This window comes from Zea mays, chromosome 3 (genome assembly GCF_902167145.1).
Source record: "Zea mays cultivar B73 chromosome 3, Zm-B73-REFERENCE-NAM-5.0, whole genome shotgun sequence".
Classification (NCBI taxonomy): Eukaryota; Viridiplantae; Streptophyta; class Magnoliopsida; order Poales; family Poaceae; genus Zea; species Zea mays.
Genome location: NC_050098.1, coordinates 185,831,325 through 185,841,848, shown reverse-complemented (window position 1 = coordinate 185,841,848; position 10,524 = coordinate 185,831,325). Strand labels below are relative to the sequence as shown.

General features: G+C 49.1%; 1 protein-coding gene across 2 annotated transcripts; it reads left to right on the top strand.

Annotated features, from left to right (window-relative positions):
* Positions 1–1,933: 1,933 nt before the first annotated feature.
* On the top strand, positions 1,934–5,295 carry LOC100279528 (SCARECROW-like protein). 2 transcript variants are annotated; one of them, XM_008674482.4, is made up of 2 exons: positions 1,934–2,257; positions 2,425–5,295. In XM_008674482.4, exon 2 carries the CDS (start codon positions 2,489–2,491, stop codon positions 4,916–4,918), a length of 2,430 nt encoding a protein of 809 aa, XP_008672704.1. In that variant the 5' UTR covers positions 1,934–2,257; positions 2,425–2,488; the 3' UTR covers positions 4,919–5,295.
* The last annotated feature ends 5,229 nt before the right edge of the window (positions 5,296–10,524 follow it).

Sequence of the window (10,524 nt, the reverse complement as noted above, 5' to 3'; positions counted from 1 at the left end):
AATCTCTATCGAGATTACGGAACGAAAGAGTCAAAGTCTCCTATAGATTTATGGAATCAGTGTACTAGGGAGATTACTATCTTGCTTCTCTCTCGGAGTCGTTGCTAGATGCTAGTAGCTAGAGGGGTGTGGCATATCAATTCCACTGTGCATTCATGTGTCACCACTCTTCTCCTTGCACAGTCGCACTGTATTTGCCTGGATCGGGAATTCGGGATGGTGCGTATACCATGTTCTTTTGCAGCAAAAGCTGTCTCCACATGATGCCAGTACTTCTAATCTTCTGTCCAATAATGACTACGACATTGAAGTCCAAATTGTATAAAAAAACGCATGTTCTAGATAGCAGGGATAGGGTACTAGACCTTAATAGTGTGACCTACTGATATATAAAACAACCGCATGACACTCATCTATCTCTGTGTAAAAAGAACAATTCTTATACCGCTACATTTTACTTAATGTAATATATTAGTTATCATTCTAAATGCCACTTTTATCTCATTTATATAGATTTTTTCTATGACCCGGCCAAACCTACTAAATTTATTTATCTTCCATCTTAACTATTTTATATTGAATTAAACCGATATGTATATAGCTGGAGGTGTAGATCCGGTCCCGGATACAATATCTTATCCTTCTATACCATCACATACCATCACATGTGACATAGAAATGATTAGAACATGCAATTACATATGTGTAATCTAGTGAGGGCATATGTCCCGTTCATTTCTCGGTTATAAGTAATACAGTTAAAAATAATCCAGCGAGAACATAGATCTCTGTTTATTAGGTCTCCTGCTTGGTAAATGCACTCGCTCTGATATTTTAGTGCTCGTTGTTGCAAATATACCCTCTACTATTTCATCATAGTCCGTCCTTGCCAACCACATAGTCTTATGATTGCAATTTTTTGACTGAGGGAGTAAGTTTCAAGATAGCCGGTCTGGGTACACCAGTAGAGTAGCCGTGTGCCGCCCAGGCCCACCGCTGTGCTGCCGTGCGCAAGCAATGAATGTAGGACGACGTGGCGAGGGCCCTGCACAGCACGCCCACTCGCTGACGTGTCGTTCGGCTGCGACCTGGCCACACACTGCCTCGCGCTCGTCTGTGGAAGCGGCGTGGATAGCTCGGGACCACCACGTGGCTGTGAAGAGAGGAACTTGGCGGCCAAGGCAGCCGGACCCCGTACACCGGTGGACCCGGTCCATGCACCGGTGGACCCGCACGCACCCTGCCGCAAACCAGGCAATCACACACGGTGATAAATCCGGCAAGATCTGTCATGTGCACACTGCACATGATGTCATCGCCAATCAGTTACGGCTGCGAGACCGTGAAATTTCCGCGCGGAGAGGCAGAGGCCGATAGCCACTTGATTTTTTGAGGGGGTAGTCGTGGAGATGCTAGAACGCACGTGCCATCTGCGCAGATGAGCCGGCGACACGTGGGACCCACAGTCCCTAATCACGAAGTGATGGCAACATAAAAAACCATTCTTAAGGTCGCTGGGCTGTCAAGGTAGTCAAAGTGTCCAAAGACAGTCGGGAGACGGACGACTCAGTCACGATCACGACGCAAACAACGCTGGCTACTTCCTGTTGCTAGTTCGGAGTTCGGACTCGGACGATTATTAACCGAGTCGCAGGCGGTCCACAGACACAGTCCACCCGCCCCCAGAACATCCCTGCGGCCCAAATAGCCTGCTTCTGGGAACCATCGTTCACGCGGGGCACGGGCACGCCCTCCGTGCACCGGGGCCTCAGAGGCGGGCCCAGGGGTTCATGGTATTCATTAAATATCTAAAATTTTGGTGATTTATAATAATTTGTTAATAATGTATCACATAAAATAACGTTAAAACATTATTTTTTTAATCTTTTAATTTTTTGAATATCCAATCTTAAATGTCTAGCCCGCCTGTGGCCTTTCGGCGCCGTCCCGAGCACCCGCGGACCCGCCTCCCGCCCGTGTGAGATCGCACGCCGCAGAGCGTGCGTGGACAAGACCCCCTCGGCTGCGCGGGCCTGGGTGTCGACATTCCTGCCCCGCAGTCCCGCACCCGGTGACCGGTGGTGTTGATACAAAAGCCCGGGGTCCGGCCACCTCTGCGCCTCTCGCAAACACTGGTTCACGTCCGTCCACCTCTCTACGCCTTTCCTCTTATCCTCCCGTCTCGCGCCGTCGCGCGTCTCGGGTCTCTCTTCTCTCTCTCGGCTCTCGCCTCCCTCCCGGTCCGGGTCGCACGCAGGTACGCACTCTTGACGAGCTCGCGCATCTCCACGAGCGGAGCCGCGGCGCGGCTCCGTACGGCCACTGATCCGTCGGATTAGTCAGCGCGTTTCAGCTCGTGGACATGGATATCTTCTTCGGGTTCCAGTTCTCATTCTTCTAGCTGTATTTCCCTGCATTCGCCAGGTCGCAGCCAGCAGTGCATTTTTATGCGCCGCGCTGGTGGTTTTGGGGCGCGGAGTCCATATCCATGGTCATGGACGCTGGCCTGCACGAGCCGTGCGCGCTGCTGCCGGGATCCAAGCGCGACAGCCACATGCTAGTCTACCCCCAAATCGCCGCCGCCGCTAATGGGTTCACGGCGCAGGAGCTCGAGTCGCTGCTGTTCCTGTCGTCTGATGGGATTACTTTGGCTGCGGGCAGTGGCGGTGGCGGCGGCGGCGGAAGCTATCTGAATGTCGCGCCTACCACTGTGGTCCCGCCCGCCCCGACCAACCGCGCGTCGCCGCCGAGGGATGTGTCCGCCGCGCCGCCCTCGGTGGGGCAGCCGGATGATTCGGAGGCGTTCTCGGACATCGTCCTGGGCTACATCAACCGCATGCTCATGGCCGAGGACATCGACGATAAGTTCGAGCACTACCCGGAGCACCCCGCGGTGCTCGCCGCCGAGAAGCCCTTCCTCGAGATCCTCGCCGAGCGGCCCTCGAGCTCCGGTGGCAGCGCGGTGGAGAGCCCGGGCGGCAGCAGTGTGGGGAACTCTTGCTACAGCGCGCGCTCTTGCACCTGCGCCACCGCCACGGCGGCGTCCGACGCCTTTGGCGCCGTGCTGACGCCGGCGCTCGACTTCCCGTCGGCCGCGTTCCTGCAGCCACCACAGCTGTACCAGGATCTAAGCCCTGAGGGCAGCGTGGTGGATGCAGGCGGCGCGTGGCCGTACGACTCGACGGAATTCTACCAGCTGCACAGCAACCCGTCGTCGTTCGCGTCATCCAACGGCAGCTGTGCTACAATATCAGACGGCTTTGAGTCGTTGCTGAGCTCGCCTGGTGTCATGCCAGATGTTGGCTTCACCGATTTTGCCGTGCAAAGCCAGCAGGCTATGCAGTTCTGCCGTGGGTTCGAAGAAGCAAGCAAGTTTCTGCCTGACGAGAGTAAGCTTGTGATTGATCTTGAGAAGCCAGCATCTGTTACAAGCTTGGTGGCTAACATCAAAGGGGAGAACAGGTTTGCAGAGGTCAAGGCAGAGAAGGCCGATGTTCAGGCAGAAATTCACAGAGGAAAGAAGCATTTCTATGGTGATGACTTGGATGCAGAGGAAGGGAGGCGCAGTAAACATTCAGCACCCGCTATCGACACTGATCACCTTGTGCGGGAGATGATGGACAAGGTCTTGTTGTGCAATGGCGAGACATGTTCAAAAGGCGTCAAGGAACTCCGTGAAGCCCTGCAGCATGACGTGGCAAAGAATTCACACGGGGTTCATGGAAAAGGGTCCGGACATGGCAAGGGCCGTGGCAAGAAACAGCCGAAGAAGGAGGTGGTTGACTTGGAGACTCTCCTCGTCCACTGTGCTCAGTCTGTGGCCACCGATGATCGACGTGGTGCAACTGAGCTCCTGAAGCAGATCAGACAGCATGCATCGCCCAATGGCGACGGTGACCAGCGTTTGGCGCACTGCTTCGCCAACGGCCTTGAGGCGAGGCTTGCTGGCAATGGAAGTCAGATTTACAAGTCTCTTATAATGACGAGGTTTCCCTGCACCGATGTGCTGAAAGCCTACCAGCTTTACTTGGCAGCTTGCCCATTCAAGAAGATCTCCCATTTCTTTGCCAATCAAACCATTATGAATGCTGTGGAGAAGGCGAAGAAAGTCCACATCGTGGACTATGGTATATACTACGGCTTTCAGTGGCCGTGCCTCATTCAACGGCTCTCTACCAGGCCTGGTGGCCCTCCGAGACTCCGGATCACGGCAATCGACACGCCGCACCCTGGTTTTCGCCCAGCAGAGCGCATAGAGGAGACCGGAAGGTATCTAAAAGATTATGCTGAGACCTTCAATGTGCCCTTCGAGTTCCGAGCCATTCCATCTAGGTTCGAGGCGGTTCAGATAGAGGATCTCCACATTGCCAAGGACGAGCTGCTGATCGTGAACAGCATGTTCAAATTCAAGACACTGATGGACGAGAGCGTGGTGGCTGAGAGTCCAAGGAACATGGTCTTGAGCACAATCAGGAAGATGAACCCACATCTGTTCATTCATGGGATCATCAATGGCTCCTACAACGCACCCTTCTTTGCGTCTCGCTTCCGGGAGGCCTTATACCACTACTCCGCCATCTTTGACATGCTGGAGACGAACATCCCGAGGGACAACGAGCAGAGGCTGCTCATCGAGTCAGCACTGTTCGGTCGAGAGGCAATCAACGTAATCTCCTGCGAGGGCCTGGAAAGGATGGAGAGGCCCGAGACATACAAGCAGTGGCAGGTGAGGTATCAGAGAGCTGGGTTCAGGCAGCTCCCGATCAACCAGGACATCATGAAGCGTGCTCGCGAGAAGGTCAGGTGCTACCACAAGGACTTCCTCATCGACGAAGACAACAGGTGGTTACTGCAAGGGTGGAAAGGACGCATCGTGCTGGCGCTCTCAACGTGGAAGCCAGACCACAGGTCTCCCTAGCTTCCTCGAGGGCGGCTACATGGTTGCAGATCGAGCACTGCACTGTAGATGGAGGCCTGTTCGTATCTTTGGATGCTTGGGCTGGTTGTTCCTGGGCTGCAACATATAGCTAGGCTAGGCTTGTGCTATTCGAACTACTAAAGCATGTTTTGCACTGTCTCATATAATAGTGATGCCATCAAGGGTCCCTGCATGTTAGGTTATGGTTCAGTTTTGGACAGGAACAGTTAGTGCATTCTTTGATGGGACAGGCTAGGTATGTTAGTTAGTAGTTACGCGGTAGACCCTAGGGTTGTTTCATGCATGGATCAGTCTTATGGATTCTTGTATTATATTTGTTCCCCCCATTAACCAGTGCTGTCAAAGTTTTGGGCTTCTTTGGTAGGTAGTAGTAGTAGGTACTACAAACTTTGTTGCACCTCCATGAGGTACAGATACTGGCCAGTGCCGACTGCCGAGATAGGCAAGCAAGTGATACCATCGTGTCCCGATCATGTTTCCAGTCCTCCGAGCGAGAAGGTGAGCAGAGCTAGCTAACTGATTCTGTAAGTTGCTTGTATTGGTGAAACACAACACAAACGGACCGTTTGGTGTGTTCAGACTTTGCAGCTGCCTGCTTCAATGCAGTGATGGCGGGCGGCCTGAATGATTGCTACCGTACCGTACGTCGCGCAAACTGCAAAAGGTGACAAACATGTCAGCCAGAAAGGTCCACTCCAAATCGCTACTCACATATACATGGTCACCGTTGGAGTGTCTAGAACGTTGCCTGGCAGGCGGCGGGCGGCGGGCGGCGTTCCGAGCTGATCGACACGGATATGGCAGGGGGGGGAGGATGGATTGGGTTTTGGCATCGCGGATGGCCGATCGATCGCCCGCAATGGACATCACTTTCATATGAATGTGAATGTATAACTCTCGTCATGAACAGCGGAGGGAGGAAACATCGGCGAAGAAAACCCAAAAAAATGTTAACAGCGATAGGTATTACTGCAGCGAGCGAATTTTTAAAAATCCACGTAGATACAGTACACAGGACAATCTTTTTCTATCTTTTTTTGAAAGGAAAAAAGAATGGAACTACAACACCAAGAAGATGTGGCTTCCAGCAACTACGCACCAAGAAGAATCCAACACAACACTCATCGGCAATCGCGGCTGAAAGTTACGGGCAGCTCGGCGATAACAGTTAGGGGACAAGGCAGGTCGCCGTCGTCGCTGGCGGGAAACCAACCGGGCTCAGTTCAGTGGTGCGCCAAATAATATGCCGTTCACACTAGGTCAGCAGAGGCACTCTCGGGTTCACTGAACCTTGAAGAATAGATCGCGGTCGCGGAGGGATCACGTCTGCTCGGCCCCGGCCACGACCGAGCGAATCGGACAGGAGATTCTTGTGATTTCCACAGGCAGAGTTTTCTACGATTTCCACTAGTTTTCGTGATTACACTTATACATGGCCATGTGGCCCTGTTCTGGTTCGTTGTCGTGAGCTTCGATTGCGTATACGTGGGTGCAGATGTGCTCGAGACATGGGCACAGGTGACGGCGCCCAATATGCAAATCCTGCACCTGCCCAAACATGTGCTCGAAACATGAGCTTAATTGTGGCAACAAGCTTATAATATAAAGATCCGTTCCAAATATATATATATATACTTCCCTAATCAGTGACAGATCTAGGAATTTGTGTCTAGCGAGCAAGTAATTTGATGTCAATATTGATAAATACCAGTAAAATTTACCTAACTATATAAAGTACATAATACTGGTTTCAAAACAATATATTTATAACCATAGTAATTGCCACATCCGAATTAAAAACCAAATTCAGATGTATCTCACGTGCGGGCCATGATCAAGTCTCCCACATATCATGACTCAGTGTACAAAAATCAATGCCACAATCTTTAATACATAAATATTTTTTATACAAAATAGCTAAAAAATACACCATATGACGACGACGATCCTCCACGGGCACAGTTGACTACGAGACGACGGCCTAAACCTCTTCGAACTCATCATGGAAATCTTCCTCCGGCGGTATCTGATCTTGACCTGGTGTGATTATAGTAAGAGTGAGCTCAAATACGGTCATCGCCCAACAAGTAGGAAAAAAGTCTAGTGTAAGGTCTACCAAGGATATGGCTGAGGCTTAGCATTGCTTTTAATTAAGTTGGTCAACATTTTTATTAGCAATTGCTAAGTATAAGTTAATACCAACCCAATTAAATAGCTGATAAAAAATGAGAATCCCACAACGCAATGTATGACAAGTTAAATTTAATTCCATCATTTACTTATGTGAGAGGCCCGAGCCGCTCATGACCGTGAGCACGACTGATATACTAGTTTTACACTCTGCAGATGTTGCACCATTTACCCACTGAAAGTCGCCTAGAGGGGGGTGAATAGGGCGAAACTGAAATTTACAAAGTTAATCACAACTACAAGCCGAGCTAGCGTTAGAAATGTAATTGAGTCCGCGAGAGAGGGTGCAAAACAAATCGCAAGCAAATAAAGAGTGTGACACACAGATTTATTTTACCGAGGTTCGGTTCTCGCAAACCTACTCCCCGTTGAGGAGGCCACAAAGGCCAGGTCTTTTTCAACCCCTTCCCTCTCTCAAACGGTCCCTCGGACCGAGTGAGCTTTCTCTTCTCAAATCAACCGGGAACAAAACTTCCCCGCAAGGACCACCACACAATTGGTGTCTCTTGCCTTGGTTACAATTGAGTATTGATCACAAGAAAGAATGAGAAAGAAGAAAGCAATCCAAGCGCAAGAGCTCAAAAGAACACGACAAATCTCTCTCACTAGTCACTAAAGCTTTTATGGAATTTGGAGAGGATTTGATCACTTGGGTGTGTCTAGAATTGAATACTAGAGCTCTTGTAAGTAGTTGGAAGGTGAGAAACTTGGATGACTTGAATGTGGGGTGGTTGGGGGTATTTATAACCCCAACCACCAAACTAGCCGTTTGGTGGAGGCTGTCTGTCGCATGGTGCACCGGACAGTCCGGTGCGCCAGCCACGTCACCAGGCTGTTGGGTTCCGACCGTTGGAGCTCTGACTGCTGGGCCCGCTTGGATGTCCGGTGGCACACCGGACATGTACTGTAGAGTGTCCGGCGCCACTTCGCGCGTGCCTGACTTCTGCGCGCTCTGGCGCGTATTTAATGCTTCTGCAGGTGACCGTTGGCGCGAAGTAGCCGTTGCTCTGCTGGTACACCGGACAGTCCGGTGTACACCGGACACGTCCGGTGAATTATAGCGGAGCGAATTCCCGAAGCTGGCGAGGTCCAGAGTTGCTCTCCTCTGGGGCACCGGACACTGTCCGGTGTACACCGGACAGTCCGGTGAATTATAGCGGAGCGCCTCTGGACTTTCCCGAAGGTGAAGAGTTCAGCGTGAAGTCCCCTGGTGCACCGGACACTGTCCGATGGCACACCGGACAGTCCGGTGCGCCAGACCAGGGCTGCCTTCGGTTATCCCTTGCTCTCTTTGTTGAACCCAATTCTTGGTCTTTTATTGGCTAAGTGTGGACCTTTGGCACCTGTATAACTTATACACTAGAGCAAACTAGTTAGTCCAATTATTTGTGTTGGGCAATTCAACCACCAAAATCAATTAAGAACTAGGTGTAAGCCTAATTCCCTTTCAATCTCCCCCTTTTTGGTGATTGATGCCAACACAAACCAAAGCAAGTATAGAAATACATAATTAAACTAGTTTGCATAATGTAAGTGCAAATGTTGCTTGGAATTGAGCCAATATAAATACTTATAAGATATGCATGGATTGTTTCTTAATTTTTAACATTTTGGACCACGCTTGCACCACATGTTTTGTTTTTGCAAATACTTTTGTAAATCATTTTCGAAGTTCTTTTGCAAATAGTCAAAGGTAAATGAATAAGATTTTGCGAAGCATTTTCAAGATTTTAGATTTTCTCCCCCTGTTTCAAATGCTTTTCCTTTGACTAATTAAAACTCCCCCTAAATGAAATTCTCCTCTTAGTGTTCAAGAGGGTTTTAAGATATCAATTTTGAAAATTCTACTATCTCCCCCTTTTGAACTCAAAAGATACCAATGTGAAATTTCCAATTGAAAACCATTTTAAAATGAGGTGGTGGTGCGGTCCTTTTGCTTTGGGCTAATACTCTCTCCCCTTTGGCATGAATCGCCAAAAACGGAGTCATTAGAGCCCTTAGAATTACTTTCTCTCCCTTTGGTCATAAATAAATGAGTGAAGATTATACCAAAGATGGAGTCCTTTTGCTTTGGACTCATGCTCTCTCCCCCAAAGATGGAGAGAGGCTCGGAGCGACGGCGAAGGATGAGTGACGGAGTGGAAGCCTTTGTCTTCGCCGAAGACTCCAATTCCCTTTCAATATACCTATGACTTGATTTGAAATTCACTTGAAAACACATTAGTCATAGCACATGAAAGAGATATGATCAAAGGTATATGAATGAGCTATGTGTGCAAATCAACAAAAGAAGTTCCTAGAATCAAGGATATTTAGCTCATGCCTAAGTTTGTTAAAAGTTTGTTCTTCAAGTGGCTTGATAAAGATATCGGCTAATTGATCTTTAGTATTAATGTATGCAATCTCGATATCTCCCTTTTGTTGGTGATCCCTTAAAAAGTGATACCGAATGGCTATGTGCTTAGTGCGGCTATGCTCAACGGGATTATCCGCCATGCGGATTGCACTCTCATTATCACATAGAAGAGGAACTTTGGTTAATTTGTAACCGTAGTCCCTAAGGGTTTGCCTCATCCAAAGTAGTTGCGCGCAACAATGTCCTGCGGCAATGTACTCGACCTCGGCGGTAGAAAGAGCTACGGAATTTTGCTTCTTTGAAGCCCAAGACACCAAGGATCTTCCCAAGAACTAGCAAAGTCCCCGATGTGCTCTTTCTATTGATTTTACACCCTGCCCAATCGGCATCCGAATAACCAATCAAATCAAATGTGGATCCCCTAGGATACCAAAGCCCAAACTTAGGAGTATAAACTAAATATCTCAAGATTCGTTTTACTGCCGTAAGGTGAGCTTCCTTAGGGTCGGCTTGGAATCTTGCACACATGCATACGGAAAGCATAATATCCGGTCGAGATGCACATAAATATAGTAAAGAACCTATCATCGACCGGTATACCTTTTCATCGACGGATTTACCTCCCTCGTCGAGGTCGAGATGCCCATTGGTTCCCATGGGAGTCTTGATGGGTTTGGCATCCTTCATCCCAAACTTGTTTAGAATGTCTTGAGTATACTTCGTTTGGCTTAGGAAGGTGCCCTCTTGGAGTTGCTTCACTTGAAATCCTAAGAAATACTTCAACTCCCCCATCATAGACATCTCGAACTTTTGTGTCATGATCCTACTAAATTCTTCACAAGTAGACTCGTTAGTAGACCCAAATATGATGTCATCAACATAAATTTGGCATACAAATAAGTCATTTTCAAGAGTTTTAGTGAATAAAGTAGGATCGGCCTTTCCGACTTTGAATCCATTAGTGATAAGGAAATCTCTAAGGCATTCATACGATGCTCTTAGGGCTTGCTTGAGCCCATAAAGCGCCTTAGAGAGTTTA

Coding starts and splice junctions, on each gene's coding strand:
- LOC100279528 (XM_008674482.4), top strand. CDS start 2,489: ATGGTCATGGACGCTGGCCTGCACGAGCCGTGCGCGCTGCTGCCGGGA.